This window comes from Neodiprion lecontei, chromosome 3 (assembly GCF_021901455.1).
Source record: "Neodiprion lecontei isolate iyNeoLeco1 chromosome 3, iyNeoLeco1.1, whole genome shotgun sequence".
Taxonomy (NCBI): domain Eukaryota; kingdom Metazoa; phylum Arthropoda; class Insecta; order Hymenoptera; family Diprionidae; genus Neodiprion; species Neodiprion lecontei.
The window spans coordinates 22,905,795-22,923,044 of NC_060262.1; the positions used below are offsets into that span (position 1 = coordinate 22,905,795).

Sequence of the window (17,250 nt, forward strand, 5' to 3'; positions counted from 1 at the left end):
AACTGGCTGACAATGCAACTGCGCACATTCGCCGAAAATTAATCAAAAAATATAATAAAATTGACACTAGACGCACAGAGACAAAATCACACATCACTGAAATCTGAAGTTACACAAAACAATGAAAACTTGAGACATGAAATAAACATAAAATTCACCTTCAATGTTCGCAGGATGTTTTTATTTCAATAAATCGGTTTTTCCCACAGGCTATACGCTGGTCCTCGTATAATCATCATAAATGAGTATGGGGAAATACACTGATCGAACAACTTGACGTAACCTTGACAATGTGGTCTGAATGTTGAACCGATACCGAGAACACGTGATTTTGCTCCGATTTCTCGAAAACGATTGAACCCGCTCAGCGCTCAGAAGCGACTAAATCTCTACAGCCCGCAATATAATACACACCCCCCTCCCCCCCCCGCACCATTTTCCAAGGGAGTGGGGGTAGGTGAACGCGTCTGTTCTTCCCCTCTCGCGGCCCTCCCGCCACGGTTTGAGCGACAAGGAAGGCGGAAGAATTATCATCTTCTGTTCTTTAGAAAACCAATTTAAATCTGTTGACAGGACGCGTACGCTTTTTATGGAATGGAGTAGATCCGTCCGGTATCCGCATATTATAATATTTTTTTTTACGATGTATGCAGGAGTAGCAAATACAAATACGAAAGAAGAGGTTATACATTACATTTTGATTGGTTACCGTCGATCGCGCTCCGCGCTTGTGTGAACCACTGAAATAGAAATGTTATTTCAGTGGTGTGAACCTAGCCTTAGGCTTGAGATTTCGTGGTCAGCAAAAACTAGCAGCAGCAGCAGCAGCAATTCACTGAAAGTTACTAGCACTTCCGACGCAAGCTTTTTCTGTCCAGTTCATTCATCCGAACCGCGGAGCAACATATGAAAGACATTTCATGAGCAGCGCTGGTGCTGCGTCAAACTATAAAGACAGATATTAGTTGGCATATGCTCTAAGATATTAGTAACATCTAGTAGGTTATTAAACTGCTGCTATTTTTTTCTGTCTATGAAATCACACCTTTACAGCGAGCGTTCGTTCCACTACTGCTTGTTTTCAGCGACCTTGCGACTGAATATTTTGGGGGCGTTCTAACTATCTAAAAAGCGCAAAAAACTACCTAGGACAGAGGCAGAGCTAGTCACCAAATCAGCTGTGCAAGAGAGATAAAAATGACTGCACTAGGAGCTAATTTCGAAATGCATCGTATATTTCAGTGGGAGTTACCTACAGGTATATCTTACGACGTTGTTTGTGTTTAAATGTATAACTAGGACGTTATCTTCGGATATTATCGTGATAAGGCAATTAAATACCTTTTTGTTACAGCTCAATAGGTCGAAGATCTTCCAATCTCATACGTTATCCGCTACAATAACAACTATCACGAGAGATTCATCAACGTTACGAAAATCGGTAATAATGGTCGTTCGCCATCACATTGAAGGTTACGAAAATTTTAAAAAATTTACTGAAACCTTTCCCAAAGATGAAGTCGCTTACATCTTATTCAGTGGTAGTAAATTACCCAATGGCAGCAGCTGGTGTCCTGACTGCGTTGAAGGTAAACCGACTCGTAAAATTTCAGTATTCTGAATTCCGCAATGTCCTTCACAAGAAATTTTCGAACGACTCTAATCAGAAAACTGTATTTCTACAGTAGAAGCTTTTATTGGTTTTTGAATGTGGTATCTAAAAACATTTTTCACAGATTGCCTCTCCAATACTTAATGTTCATAATATCAGCATATCAAATTCCTAAAGTTCTGTTCTATTATTGCTACGCTATTAAAATGCTGCTTTAAAGTTTCTTTTCATTTTTATTAAAGCAAGCATCCATGGTTTCCCACACACAATTTTCATGGTATATTCAAAGTACTGTATTGTTCCAAGTATAAGACGACCTTTAATTCTAAGACAGTATTTCAGGATGTTTTTGCTTAGTTACCTGCACATACGACGGGTCCACATGTAAGACGAGGATGAATTTGACGGGCACTGTCAGCGACAAAAAACCTTGGCTTATATTCGGAACAGTACGGCACATTTTCCATAATCTAAGAATCTTCATATGGAATTAATATTCTCATTTCAGCTGAACCATTTATTCAAAAAGGCTTACAAGTAGCACCAGCAGAATCTCATTTCATTTACGTCGAGGTTGGAGATAGATCCTTGTAAGTTGTTTAATTCTTTTTTACTTAATACTTATTATGTATACGAAGTATTTCATGTCAACTTGACCAACATTTCACCCTTATCTTTTTTGTTTGAAGCTCTGTTTTTTTTTTGTTCTCTCGGTATCCTAAATATTATCGATGATATGAATTGACCGATCCAGACTATTGCGGATTATCGCAATTGAATCATCAAATTGTAATAGTATTTTTTTTTTAGAAATGACAGGCCACACGGCTATCGCCTAAGAGAAAAAACCATTCTATTTCAAATCTTGATAGAAACAGTGCATCGCACTGTCATTGGATAGTTACTACTATCGATGAAATGTAGATAAAATTTTTGAGTGATGGAAAAGCGATTGTTTCAAATTTTTATTCTGAAAACTGTTTTCAGAAAAACTACTTGAATAGCAAGATATTTGTAATTACTATTATCCAATTAACTTGAATTTCTAATGCATTTCTCCTTATAGTTGGAAGGATCTAAAATGTCCGTTCCGAACGGATAATAAAACCAACTTGAAAGTTTTACCCACTTTGGCAAGATGGGGAACTCAGAAACGGTTAGAAGGTGATCAGTGTTTGGATGTTGGCCTTGTGGAGATGTTGATTACGGACGAAGATGACTAGATAATTAAGTAACATACTCGAACGTATACTGAACAGTGTTATATGTGATCTTGATTCGTCAGCTCATCATTTTCCTCATATACGTGAAAACCGATATTATTCATCGAACACTTATCAGCTCAAGGCAAAGTGGCCATGAATGATTCTTATCTACATGAGTAAATTAAGAGGAAAACTTAAGCAATTGATATTATTGGCTTTTGCATTGCCTTCGTAGTATGAGAATAATATTTTTATGATGTAATCGGTACCTTAGCCATTAGAAATGAACGTAAACAGCTGATTCTAGACCCAAATTTGAACTGGGCATACTTCACTCGTCAGCCACTTGCCGTACTGATTCTGCCTTTTTAATTTGAGTAACCTAATATAATCATTTATTGATAACACAAACGTTCTTACAGTGTAAAATTCAAACTTAATCACAATTCACCGAAATAAGTAAAAATATTTATAAAGGGTTCCGAAAATTGATAACAATCGTAAGATTTTTAACACTAATAAATGAGAATATATATATATAGGTATATAAAAATTATTATTTACAACGTTTGTCAGTTACTCGTACAGTCACGAATTCATGTTGCGTTACATGACAGCTATATGACATTGACTAACATCGTCAATTTATAATACATGGTTCAATTGTCGGACAAAGTCAGTGCCTCGGTAACCGTTGGCAATGGAGGTATAACTTGCACCAGATAGTGGATCTTTTTGTTTCTCAATATGCTGTAACTGTTGTCAAATATAACTGAATCTGGAATGGCGAAAAAGAGAAGAAACAAAATTTCAGTTCCTTTAGCATAATTATACAGAATCGCAATTATAAGTTTTTAAGTTTTACTCAATTTATAACTCACAAGTGGCTGGGGCTTTGCAAGTAATTACACCAACTTCATCCATTTCATGAGCAGGAACTCGATGGAGCGGAATAACTTCAGACTGTGCTCCCTCTTCATTTTTCTCAATAATTCCAAATTTTATATCGTGACTTTCGGATCTAAACTCCCATCTGACAAACAAACGTTGTTATTAATTATCGTGTATGTTGCAGTTTTCGAAATGCGATAATTCGAGAAAAGAACTTCAGAACAAGTTTGTAGCTAGCAGATTTGAATTTACAGTTTAAAAATCTAAAAACAAATTGAAAATAAATCCTAGGAAAATATCAGTTTCAAATTATCATGTCAATTTCAAATAACTCGTATATTAAACACAGAAATAGGTATTAGTTTTGATCTTTCTGTTGTAAAAGCCGTCAAATATGTGGTATAACGTTTTTCAGTGTTATTGTATACAAGTATTTCTGATAGTATTTCATGTTTCATACCGTAAAAAGCTTCCTTCTTCCGCTGTTAAAAAGTTTAAAGTAAGTTTGTCTCCTTTTTTAATTGTTGCCGTTTCCAGATCTGCGTTGAGTTTTTCCTTATCTGCTTTGCTACTGTACATGTGCTTAGGAATTTTACCACCTTGACAGATCTGTTACAATTCCAACTTATTATTAGCTGTAGTGATATACGATGTTACATTCTCACACATCTTTTCATACTTCATACATCAGAATTTCATTTTTTTCCATGGACCAGTGATTTTTTCTGATTCGACTAGAAAATGGATGAAATAATGTAATAGTAAACTATTTTATGATAAATGAAGAAACCATTTTTATAAAAAAAAAGAGAGTATTACCTGTGAAGAACAAAAAATTTTCATGAAGAAATTTGTAAACTTCATGCAGTAATAAAATTCAAGAACTCTGCTTGGTTACAAATTAAAAGTTTTGTTCTTTTAATTTTCATATTCAGTGTGATGTAGAATCGCATAATTATAGTCCGTACATAAACAAATTCAAATGATATACCTAACAGAAGTATAAAAAATATGATTATTCAAAATACGAAAAAATTTACGTAAGAACTGCTAATTGGGTTTAGGATAGTACCTAATGACCATAATAAATAATTTATCTATTTTTCGATTGCTCGTGACTGTCACGCCGACCTCACCTATTACAGTTTCTTCTGATAAGTACACCTGTTCAAAGTATGGTAAGCTCTACTGTGACATTAATAACCTCACTGGGTGTTGAATTTGCGTGGAAATAATCCTACGCAACATTTATACGAATACTATTTTCGATATACCGTTTATTCGAAATTTATAACAAAAAAATGTGCAGATATCGATTGTCTTTGGAGCTAAAATAATTCTTTGAAAAGGATGATGTCTGGATTGTTATTCATTTTTTGTGTCGTATACTAGAATTTCACGATGCATATCTTGGACCGGAACAGTTTTTTGCTAGGAGATATTCACTCATAGACCAGGTGACAAGCGATTTGCAACAGTTTCAACCGATTTCAAGCAATTTTAAAGCGTCTGCTTTCCAAGGTGATTTGCGACTTCAACAATTGAACACTACCTTGGTTTTTTGTGTAATAAACATGCTAATATTTTTTCGACAACTTTCCAGTATAACACCTCCCCAGTTATGAAAAGAAGTAATAAAAAAGATTTGCCTTGGTAGTCAGTCTTGGATTGCCATCCGGGTCAGTCAGAGTTCCCCCAAAGTGTTTGGGCAATTGATCGGCTGAAATGGTGCGCAGCACCGCAGGTTTCCATTTTGCCGGATCCGCTTTGTAAATTTGTATTTTTGACAGGGTGTACTCGTTGAGAAAATTCTTAACTATCGAAAAAGCGAGAGCAAAAACTTTCGGCGCTGTAAAAATCGGTATAAAATTACAGTTAGCGTCATCATCGTAATATTGAAAAATTTCCCGTTTTGCAAACAATGGTGTTCGTTATTGGCGTGTATAGGGTAATTTGACACAGGGTAAACCTGCATTTACATAATTCAAAGTACAAGTATATTTTCAGTTGCCTAAACGTAGGCGGACATCTATAGTAAATTGCTCACACGACATTTCCACGGGGATATTTCGCGATTGAAAACCAAATGTGTGTTTTTTTCAATTTGGAATGTTTACATATAACTGTAACTGTAACTAACTATAATGTTTAATTAAATAATGTTTTCGAACCGAAACCTGGACCGTAAAAATTGAAAATAAAATTGAAATTGAAAATAGAAGTTTTTGTTTCTGCATATATGATTTACGTACCATTTATGATGTAACACATCTTTAGAATTTCCGGGTAGTTTGCCTCGTACATTTGGATTAACGCAATTACGAGTTCTCCGGCTGTAAACATATTTTGATTATGGTGCGGAATTCAGATGCAAAATATATTCGATATCTTTCAATTCTGCATAGTGTACGGAATTGTGGAAACTGCTAAGACAAACCTGGCCTCCATGCGTATTGCCTCAAATTGAAGTCTTCCATGTCAAAAATCACTGTTATCTGGTTGGCGATTTGTCCGTGCTTTTTGCTTTGCTCTTGAGCGATTTTTAGGTACTGCTCTAAATACTTTATCGTTACTTTGATCATGTCGTTCTTTGATATCACGTGTAAAAGTCCGTACATATCCAGCCCAGCGAAAGGTGCTATCACAGCTGTAAATAACGCTATTATGTACTTAATTATATATGTATTGGCATGAGAAATTTATACAAAGGACGGTCCAAAGAAAGTTAACAGAATTTTGCGATAAAACTTTCGGCTCAATCGGTTGTCAATTTTCCCCTCATTCAGCCTATACAATCATCATTTGAATTTCCTTGCCCAATTCTTCCATGACACATTCAAATATAAAAATTTTTATCTTGTTTTTCCAGAATCACAAATTTAAACTTCTGTAAAATAAAAAAAGTATCATTTCAACGCAAACTTGTGCAGTATAAAATATCTTCTCTTTTTTTGATGTAGATAAAAAAAAAAAAAAAGAATCTTGTTTAGTTTTTTTTCATCAAAAACACGTTAAAACGATTTTCACGAAGACTTTTAATAATTAAACATCCTATCGGATGATTAGCAATATTTGCAATTCTTTCCCTTTGCGAATTAGAAAATTTATAATTATGTTTGGATTCATTGGGCTCTTTCATAACTTTGTAAAATTCGAATTGACAAGCGAATAGTCGAAAAATATTTCATTCAAATCTCTGTTGAGACATTGAGAATCCTGTCAGAGATTCGAGAAACAGCTGACAATGAGCTCTAGAGGCAAACCCACCTTTTGTACCCATTATAGAATTTACAAATAGTGAAACTACACTTTTTAATATACTTGTTACTTACTCGGCGCGCCATCTTTGTCGAAGCCGCTCAATCCCCGGGGTAAATAATCGTCAAATATCGGAGGAGCCACCCATTCGTGTATTTTATCCACCTGCCATATTTTTCTCCACTCCAGTGACTGGAAATCAGGAAATCATTCTCAATTATTTTCAATTCAATTATTTTTTTTTTTTTTTACAATACAATGGCAAGCAGAACGTACATGCAATTTATATAAGATAGATTGGCCTTCGATTTGAATTCATGTCAGTTAAGAATTGGCCCGAAATAGTCTCACATTAGAAGATTAATTTACGGCAGATATCGAGTCTTGACAGACGCATAGATGATCTTGAAGGTAGTGAATTGTCATTTTCAATTTTAAGTTTTTTGCCGAAGCATCCTTCTAGTATGTCCAATAATTTTCCTTAAGGAGAAATTGGTAAAGGGAAGCGGGCGTTGATCATTTATAGTGACTGATGGAATGAAGCTGAGCTTCTTTTCAAAATACTGTATTAGATTCTTGACATTTTCACTTGCACTTATAGGTATATAGGATAATTTTTCCCAGTTTATCCACAAATGTTTTAATAAATATTCTTAAACTCACGTCTCGTAGCATCTTTTCAGCGGCTGTAGCGTCCCATTTTCGTGCTGAAACGTAAATGCTATACTGTATATAATAAGACGGAATTGTTTTATGCACACGTATCAAACAGACCGCGGAAATGCAAACCATTTTATACATTAAGAGAAAGGTGGTAAACCGCTTATATTAAAATGCACGATAAATTTCCCAGAAAAGATTAAACCCCACTCGTTTATTTTCTCTAGACAATGTGGGATGATTATCAATATCTAGGAAGTAAAATCCTGAGTAATAAATATTCACATCTCTATTAACATTCCTCGTTAAAACCGCAAATTTGCAGAAAATTTATAACCAGGAAGAAATGTCGGTATATTTAAATTTTAGACCTATGTATTCAATTACTTAGCTTATGGCTTAGTGAAATTTCTTCCTTGCACAAATTTACAGATTGAGATGACCCATTATATAAAAACAAAAGGATGCTGCCGAGATTTCCTGATTAGTTTATCGGTTGCAAAACCAGAGGAGGTTCAATTGCATTCGGAACATGAATGTATTTACTATCTGAATCAGAGTGGGCACAATTGTTCCCTGGCCCAATATGGCTCACTGGTTTTTTTTTTTTTTTTTAAAAATAGGAGAGAATCTATTGAAAAAAAAAAAAAAAAAAAACTTACGAATAAACCTTAAAAATAACCTAGTGACATTTTTTATGCATGTTTCGTGAAGTAAAAGTACACTTTCTAAACTAAATATATGCAATAAAGACTTTTATATCAGCTTTCGTCAGGCACATTTTTGTTTAGCAAATGTATGTACTATACATTATTTATTCCGTCGAGGTAGGTCAGTTTCAAAATTTTTCTCAATGAATTGCGACGTTTCGTTCGGGCTGTCCGCCAACCATCTTCGGCAGGAGAAAAATTTGAAAAAAAAAAACGAAACGAGAAGAAACGGACCAACTACGACAGCGAGAAGAATCGGAAACAACACAATCTCAGGATTACGTTCTGGAACTGTCATGGAATAAAAACTTGTTCAACATTGAAAACGAGGGGAAACCGAATATTTTTGGAACATCAGAAATCTGGGCAATGACGAACCCCGTCAGGCTTCCGCAGCAATTTGCCAATTACTCTGCCTCCTGGGCAAAAGCGACAAAGGACAAGACCAGAGGACGAGGCAGCGGAAGCCTGGGGATGCAGATTGACAAAGATATCGGTAAGGCAGAGATCGTGAATAGCTCTGAAAGATGGATCTTCGTGAGTCTTTGTGTTGGAAAAAAATCAAGATCATCATCGGGATTGTTCAGTTTAAACCTAAACTTGAGTTAGAGGTAATCCTAGAATCATTTCAAATCACGCTTGACAATTCAAATATGATTATTGGAGGTGATTTCGATGCTCGAATTGGTGACGAGGTGCCCGTAGAGTTAACATAAAAGACAAGTTTATATACAAATAGAGAAACCTTGGATAAAAATATAGTGACTGAAAGAGGAACGGTTCTTTAATTTTATGACGTCAAACGGGTACATCTGTCTAAACGGGAAAACAATTAGCGACAGTTCAGCTAAGCACACATTTTCGTGCGAGGTCGGTAAAAGCATGATCGATTTGATTTGGACCAAAATAAACGGACCAAGTTACATCGAAGTTCTTGCCGTGAATTTGACGAAAACTGGCTCGCAACGATTTGCGGTCATGCTTGACTTGGCTAATAAGATAACGGAGAACCTTGACAGTCACCAGAACTCGACTAAAATTATTACCAAACGGTTTGGTCACTGATAGTAATGGAAAGATTTTTGAAGAGAGCTTTCAATCGCTTTCAATCGCGAAGTAAACTGACAAGAAAAAAATGTCACAAATCTAATCGAAATCTCAAGTGTCACGATATTATACGGAAGGCGGGCATCGCTGCAGGGCTTATGAAATAATTAAAAAATCATAAATAGCCAAATGCGAAAGCAAAATACACGATTTGACGGTGACTATTTGCGAGTATAAAAAGAAATGCAAGAACTTTTCAACGTACATCCTCACTCGCGTTTCAATGATGTAGAAAAATGGGCGTATGACAAAGCGAGGAAGAAATATTATAGAAATTTAAGAAAAGCAAAGAGAGTGGCGTGAGATAAAAATATTATGGATAAATTTTCAGACCTTGTGGCAGAATGTAAATAAGTCCAAGAGTCCTAAACTTGCCAGCGTACTTATAACCGCTGCCGAGTTAAACAATTTTTGCGAACGTATCTCTCCGGAAAAATTGTGCGACGACTCGTCATTTTTTGACGCGTGTCAACCTTTCCTCGTTGCGCCTTTCACAAGCAATGAGCAAGCAAGAAACACCGCGAAGTTAAAGAACGCAAAAGCTCCTGGTTTCGACATGTTAGGCAACAAATTTCGTAAAGAACCCCCCGCAGGTCTGTCTTGAGTGCTGATGCATTTCAACAAAGTTTTACCATACATGGTAAAGGACCTCACCGTCCTGGAGGGAAGTCGGACTAACTACGATACACAAAAAAGGGGACAAAAGAGACGCGTTAAACTACCGAGGCACCACGCTCGTTAACAATATTACAAAATTATTTAGGCAAATGTTGAAAGATAGACTCTAAAAAATTCAGCAAACGGAGCTGAGATTCATTCCAGAATCTCAGACAGGGTTTAGGGCGGTGCAAAGTTGCGTGGATAAGATTTTTGCATTCATTGGTGCTGTTCAAATCCAACCGTGACTTGGTGGACGTTCGGTATACGAGCTTTTTGTAGATTTCGAACGAGCCTTTTCACTCAGTACCGCACAGTCCTCCGTGGAACAAACTTTTTCACTTAGGAGTGAGCTCGAAATTGATTGGGATGATGAAAAACGTGTATGACAGTGCGATTGTCCGGGTGAAAGTAGAAGGGAAGCTTTCTCGGAAGATCGAGGTACCGAAGAAGTGCTCCAGGGGAAAAGCCTAAGCCCCTTACCGTTTATGCTTTTCCAATATTCAAGAGTTTATGCGAAACGGAGACCTAACGGGAGTAAATACAGACGGCTACACGAACATCATTATGCTTTTACACGCGGATGACTTAATTATACTTAACCACTCAAAAGTCGACCTACAAAGAGAAATCACTACTGCAACCTGAACCGGCTCACTGTTAATACTGACAAGACCAAAGTTACGATCTCTCGAAACGGAGGAAAAATTAAGGTGGAAAATCGGCAAAGTTTTAAATTGTATGGCCGAACTTTGGAAATTGTAAAGAAATGGCACGGTTATCTTAATAATAGCAAAATTTGACAAAATTTGCTTGTGGCGACTCCTACAACTAAACCAGTAAAACCCTAACTGTAAGTTTAATATTATAGTATAACTGCGTCGACTATTAAAGAAAATTGGATGCGCGCATATTTTGAAGGACGTTTCTTCATCAATTTTTTCATTCCTTCAGTCTTATGTAAAAAAGGCAATCCAATAATAATAATTCATTTTTCTTTTTTCTTATTCATCTTTTGACGTTACGAAATCTCCATCTTCTAATGGCTGTCAAAATTGTTGTCATATTTTATAAGATTTTTCGGAATTTCATCGCATCTTATAAAGACTTTAGATACGCTGGGTTGAAAAATTCTGAAAAAAAATGCTATTGCGTTTTTGGTCATGTACTTTCATACAAAAAATTATAAATCCAATATGAGACATCGACGTAGAATTTTGATCGAGGTATCATGAAATGACCCATAAATATTTTAATTAATTCAATGGTGTAAAAAAATGTGAATAAAACTGTGTGAAATTCTTTGCGAGATTGTAGCAACCGATAATTTATATGTCTTTCCTGGCAAATTCTGTGTACAGTTACGGGGAGATAAGAAAAAACGAACTTGTACGGATCACTAGATTCGGAAATTTTTTCATCATTCTGCGTGAACATACCTCTGAGCCATCGTAACAGAAAATGGTCGTCATGATGTGGTTGCAGAACATCGCGAACGTTTCGCCTGAACTGTAAAATAAAAACAAAAAATCAAGAAATTAGACAAAAATCCTAGACAAAATTGAAGATTTCGAAGCCTTTTGAAAGAGCGGGCAAAGAATTGATCAAAATGTCGAATTCCCATGATTATATTTACTAACTATGGAAGGTTCAATTATCAACATAAATTTGACTTCTGAAAACTTTCAATTATCGAAAATCATAGTTTATTCAAAAATCCGGTACTAGACATTTCTTATAGATTTCTTGATTTTAATTGTATGCGGAACAGCTGGTACATTTTTCAAAATAAATAGTCTGAATAGAACAGAAAAATATTGTCAATAATCTTCTGTAAACAATCCCTACTGCAAATAGAGCAGAAACCGAATGTATGGATCCTTTCTTTGTAAATCTAATTAGACTCTTATAACCTTCATCTTCTTGACAAACTTTTCGATTACAGATCATTTTTTTTTTTTTTGTTTGAACTCTTATTATTACTATTAAAGTTAAATCTGACACGTACGTTTTTCTGTATACTATTAATACCTGCAGATATTTCTATAGCTCTGAAACTTCTTTGTCCACTTTTTTTCTGAACTATTCTCACTTAGACTCTCGCAACCCTTCTTGTTCGGCTTGGGTAAAATAAAAGAAAATGGTTCAATTTTGTTGTTTGAAATACATACTTTCAAGTGCTTCTTTTTCTTTTCCCTTCGGACTTTCTCCCCAAGACGACTCTTTCTCTTATCTATCGCTTCCCTTTCTATATCAGGTACCCACATACTTTCTGCTCAGATATACTTTTACCCAGACTTTTTCCCTTTCATCCGACGCATCCTGCTGTACAGTCACTTTAGTTGTATGCCTACCATCTGATTAGTGTACATAGCCTTTCAACGCTACTTCTTCGTACAATCTTTAACTAGTTAAACAAAATGACTTTGCGATCCTCTTCTCAATCAATGAGTTTTTTTTTTTTTTTTCAAACTTCTTTATTTCGAAAATGCTCCACTTTCACTTTACTCTAAATCGTCAAGTGATCGTGGTAAGGTTTTATGGGACGTATATTCCCAACCAAAATTGAGTCTCGATGAGAATATTGAACATTTCGTGATGAGACGAAAGTATGAAAAAAATCATAACCAAGTTGATAAGATAATTAGTTTTGAATAATAATAATGCCAAAAATTTTTTATAAGAATTGTTCAAACAAAAATTTGTGTAACAAATCTCCAGTGAAATTTTTTTCACATCATATAAAATGCATTCATTGATTTTTCTTTATGCCTACGAATTTTTTAAGAATTTTAAAAACTTTGAACTTCTGGATCGGTTCTCGCAAATGGTTGTACATTACGTTGAAGAAGTTTTAGAAGCATGGAACGAATAGTGTCGTAAATAGAGCGTTAGAAAATTTAAAAAAACGGAATTATTCAAAGTCACCGAAAATTCTAAAAATATTAATAATTATTTGGAAAAATCAAGGAATGCATTTTATATGAAATAAAAAAAATTTCACCGGAGATTTGTTACACAAATTTTTGATTAAACAATTTACCAACAACTTTTTGGCGCCGTTGTTATTCAAAACTAATTATCTTATCAACTTGGCTATGATTGATTTTTTTCAGTTTTTGATCTCTTCGCACACTACTGTGAACTTGTGGAGTTGTCTCATTGCATTCAAATCGTGTTTTATTTAACAATGAGTGTCGAGATATTTAATTGTTCAGCGGAGACTTTTAACACCTCTGTTTCTTCAAGCTAAACTTTGCAAAAACCAACGCATTCGACTCTCTCCTGCAGTGGCATACCTTTCCGCTACTGATCTTTGCAGTGTAATTCATTTCTCGGTGCTGAGAAAGCAGAGCTGTACCAGAATTACTTCCGATAATATCCCTGGCAAAACGTGCCTCGCGGTCAAAACAAATTATACAGCAGTTCTTTCTAAATCGTATCCTGCAACATGTCTGAGTACTGAGCACTGCAGTAAAGAATGCAGTTTATTCTAGGAGATCAGATTTTACCCACAATACTGCAAATGAAACTCTCGGAACAAAATAGTGATTTAGAAAATATACCATAACGAATTTTCACTCCGGAATTTTCTCCCCGGGAGAAGATATGGCATGGAAAAAATGACAGAAAAGAACAAAACATTTTTTTGCTCTCAACTCCTGAACGGCGCACCGACAGGCAATTGTACACTGAAGGAATTTTTAGTTCCGGTTACCGCTCAGTTCTTAACTATTTTCGTTTTTTATCACAATCGAAAAATATAGTTCTAGGTAGAAAATGAAAATTAGTTTTGTAAGCGTTACCAGAAAGTCTAGTATCCGTTACTATTCTTTCTCATTACGATCACCGTTACTATGTTTTCTTGTAACTGTTGCGAAAATTTAATGCTTGTGCAAGAATAAATTGACGTTAAAGCCTTATTTAACTAAAAACGTAGAGTTAACCAAACAAACTGACTTGGCGTTGCAATTACCAAAAAAGGATTGAAAATAGCGCAAAATGGTTAGGCGTACCTCCTTTTTCGTAATACCAACAATGTTCAAACAGTTTTTTTAACGATACCTATTTGACGCTGTTGAGTTTAACATCTCATGCCTCGTTTCGTGTAAGTTTCTTCTCCTATCTTGCAAACAAATATTCTACTGAGTGGATTTTTGTGTTAAAAATTTAAGGACCAAAAGACAAAAAAAAAAAAAATGACAAATTAATTCCTACAACAAAACAGTCTGTAACTTTACCTGCTGTATAAAAAGCTTTAGTTATCGAATAAATACTGACGAATGGAAGTCAAGATCCTTTTTTTAATTATTTTTAACTAAAATTAAAAATTAGGTAGTTGCTTAATTGGATTAGTTGCTTGAATGGTAGATTTCTTTTACACGAACTTGTCAACAAATGCAACACGATGAAGTTCACTTGAAATTGTAATCAATACCTAAATTTTTATTGACAGAATTTGTTTCCCACAATATTATGTAATACACTTCTGTAAATATTTCTCTCTCGAAATCACTTCAACTTTTATTCTCCGCAATCCGATAAAGTGAATCTGCAACGTTGTTAAAAATGAAACACATCTCCTCTCTACGTAATAACGAACTCAACGTTTCTCTGGCTGTCTATCCGTATGTGAACTTATGACTAGTTGCATCGTCTGGCAAGGTTATAAGCTATATTAATATTTATAGTAATTGGCTATATTATAGGAGGTATAATGATATTTGTAAGCCGAGTCCGAACGTGATCACACACTTATAATGCGAACGCTGACTAAAATCTTACTGATATAGAAAGTTATGAGCAAGAGTTTTCAAGGTCCCGATAAGTTCTATATAAAAGTTTCCACAAGCATATGGTTTTGTGGAATAATTTTGACACAAGAAGCATTTGAAAATATTTGCGGGCGGAGCCGCAACGGGCTGTTAGTTTGACGATAATTGAAAGATCTTGAAAATAAATAGCGTATAAAGAAGAAGCATACTGAAATTAAAATGATTTGTTTGGAAAAGTAAAAATTAAAAATGGTATAAAAAGTTTCCGGTAAAACAACTAATTGCCTATGACAATTCAATTTTCAGGATAACAAATATCTTTGATAAACATGGCTAACAATTTAACCGAAGCGTATATTAATTAATTTTGCGTCAAGTTCGGCTGATCGATTGTCATTATACCGATTTTAGATACGAATCACGTTACTCATTGAATAATACAATTTACAAGTGAAGTTCAAGTTGACCGTTGAGCTACAGCAGCTTATAAAGATACGATTGGAATTGTCGGTCAATGAATTGATTCCATAAAGTTATTATGGTGATATCATTTTACCAGTTGCCTTTCAAATATGACTACCTGCTAATAATCATATGATTACAATACATTTTTATAATTTTTATAGGTAAACTTTAACGAACTCCGAATGACCAAGCTAAATTTAACGGTTTAAAATTTAAGAGCAACTGCGCAAATCAACTTTAGATATATTACATATATCATGAGAACAAAAACTTACAAAGTTTGACTACCTCTTCGAGCCGTCAGGTACACGAGGCCCCCTTAAAGATTATTGCTAGTCATCGAACTATAACGTGTCTATAAACCAACGCTTCTTACACTCTTTGTACATTATTTGATGAGACCCGTCTTAAGTCGTCAAGTTTTTATCAGAACATACGAAGTTACAATTATAGATTTTTATGTTTTGCAGTTTTCAAAGTAAAAATGATCAAGTGTCGCGTAAGTTGGCTGATTGTGAGAACAAAATTTAACAATTGTAAATTTTTCATCATCGTAATTGATACATTAATGGTATCGACTCCGGGCTTTGGCCGATGACATTCTTCTAGTCATAGCGTACGAATATCATGCAGGATTTGACGGAAAATAATCCAAAAGAGAATTATAAACCGTTAAGTCGTTCATGATTGAAGTTGAGATATGCCGCTTTTCGTGTTTGTTTTTGAGATAGTACGTCAAGTCAAATGTTTAATTATTGGAAATGGAATCCGTTGGATACCATCTCCCGATATTACGTTTCATCGGTAGAGATAAATTCGCCACTTTAGTATACGTAAATAAATCTTGGGCTGTGATTATTAGTTTTTTTGCCGTACATGAAATTTGAATTGATCAACATACTGTCATCGCCATTTTTACGGCATTTACTTAAAACTGATTTTTGTATCTATGGTTTGTCACTAGTATACCAATCCAAGGAAAAACCCGTCAAACCTTAAAAAACTGTTTTTGTTCTCACCTTCATATCCAAGAATAATATTTACGTAACAATTACCGAGGTCAACAAATCATTTTCATCAAAACCTGTCTACATTCTTGTTGACTCTTGACATTTGAATCGGTGGACGAGTTGAACTGACCTATACCTAGATTACGTAAAAGCCTCGTAACGCGCGTAGAAAGAACCATCGAGGTCGACGATGAACGGTGGAATCCGCCGTCACCGCGATTTTTTTTTTTTCCAATTCACCCAAAGTACATATCTGAGTCTGTAAACTGTAAAGTTCGCGGTACACGGCGAATAATTGCCCGAAGAATCTGTCCCGGTTGCACCTTGACAGGTGTGTAAGAACTCTCAAACAGAAAGCCAAGTGAAAGTCTGCATGGTTACTGCAATTACTTTATACTAGCGGGATATTGCCTCAATATCACACCATAACGTGTGTATATTACTAAAGATCGATGGTATACAGAATTGAAATCATACGTTCAATAATAATGAGATCTAAATATTAATTATTTGCGAATTTAAATATTTCGTAAACTTTCTTATCGCTATAGATATCGCGGTGTAACTGATGAACGACAAGCCTGTAAAGATAAGTCGTTCGATTTGATACTAGTAATAAGAGTAACGGCCAGACGCTGATAGCATTACACTCGTAAAATCCTCCGAGTATTTACCGCGAATCAAGGTTTGCAAGTGTAAATTCATCGCAGCGGTATTATGCAAATTTGCGAGAACGCTCGAAAGTAACGGTAATTGAAAAAAGATAAGCGGAACTTTTAAGCTTTGGGGCAATTATTGCAGTATGTTTTTTAGTGCAATTATAGATTCGAAAGAAGGAAGTTGAATCTGCCGACAAAATCTCGGGAACTCTTAAGTTTGTACATGTAACTAAAAAATCCT

At 35.1% G+C, this 17,250-nt stretch overlaps 2 protein-coding genes across 7 annotated transcripts in view; one reads left to right on the forward strand and one right to left on the reverse strand.

Moving 5' to 3' along the window:
• Positions 1-885: 885 nt before the first annotated feature.
• Positions 886-5,535, forward strand: LOC107226596 (thioredoxin domain-containing protein 17). Of its 2 annotated transcripts, XM_046735979.1 has the most exons (5): positions 886-998; positions 1,086-1,258; positions 1,355-1,589; positions 2,121-2,202; positions 2,679-5,535. In XM_046735979.1, exons 3-5 carry the CDS (start codon positions 1,448-1,450, stop codon positions 2,833-2,835), a joined length of 381 nt encoding a protein of 126 aa, XP_046591935.1. In that variant the 5' UTR covers positions 886-998; positions 1,086-1,258; positions 1,355-1,447; the 3' UTR covers positions 2,836-5,535. The 2 variants fall into 2 exon arrangements, with proteins under 2 accessions (XP_046591935.1, XP_015522952.1); XM_015667466.2 differs by lacking the exon at positions 886-998 and having other exon boundaries at positions 1,073-1,258.
• LOC107226597 (SEC14-like protein 2) overlaps positions 3,183-17,250 on the reverse strand; it is a 34,250-nt gene continuing 20,182 nt past the window's right edge. For 4 of the 5 annotated variants that reach the window (XM_046735974.1, XM_046735975.1, XM_046735976.1 and 1 more), the window contains 9 exons: positions 11,540-11,609; positions 7,630-7,673; positions 7,041-7,158; positions 6,146-6,355; positions 5,961-6,041; positions 5,358-5,557; positions 4,169-4,317; positions 3,699-3,850; positions 3,183-3,595 (listed from right to left, as the gene is read on the reverse strand). In XM_046735974.1, the coding sequence (XP_046591930.1) occupies positions 3,477-3,595; positions 3,699-3,850; positions 4,169-4,317; positions 5,358-5,557; positions 5,961-6,041; positions 6,146-6,355; positions 7,041-7,158; positions 7,630-7,673; positions 11,540-11,609 (1,143 nt within the window). In that variant the 3' untranslated portion in view covers positions 3,183-3,476. Of the gene's footprint in view, positions 3,596-3,698; positions 3,851-4,168; positions 4,318-5,357; positions 5,558-5,960; positions 6,042-6,145; positions 6,356-7,040; positions 7,159-7,629; positions 7,674-11,539; positions 11,610-12,271; positions 12,383-17,250 lie in introns of those variants that run through there. The other variant, XM_046735977.1, reaches the window with a different exon arrangement.

Bases quoted from the DNA above. Each gene is read 5' to 3' on its own strand.
- LOC107226596 (XM_046735979.1), top strand. From the start codon at position 1,448: ATGGTCGTTCGCCATCACATTGAAGGTTACGAAAATTTTAAAAAATTT. The intron at 1,590-2,120 runs GTAAACCGACTC...TTCTCATTTCAG, and splicing joins GTGTCCTGACTGCGTTGAAG to CTGAACCATTTATTCAAAAA. The intron at 2,203-2,678 runs GTAAGTTGTTTA...TTCTCCTTATAG, and splicing joins GAGGTTGGAGATAGATCCTT to TTGGAAGGATCTAAAATGTC.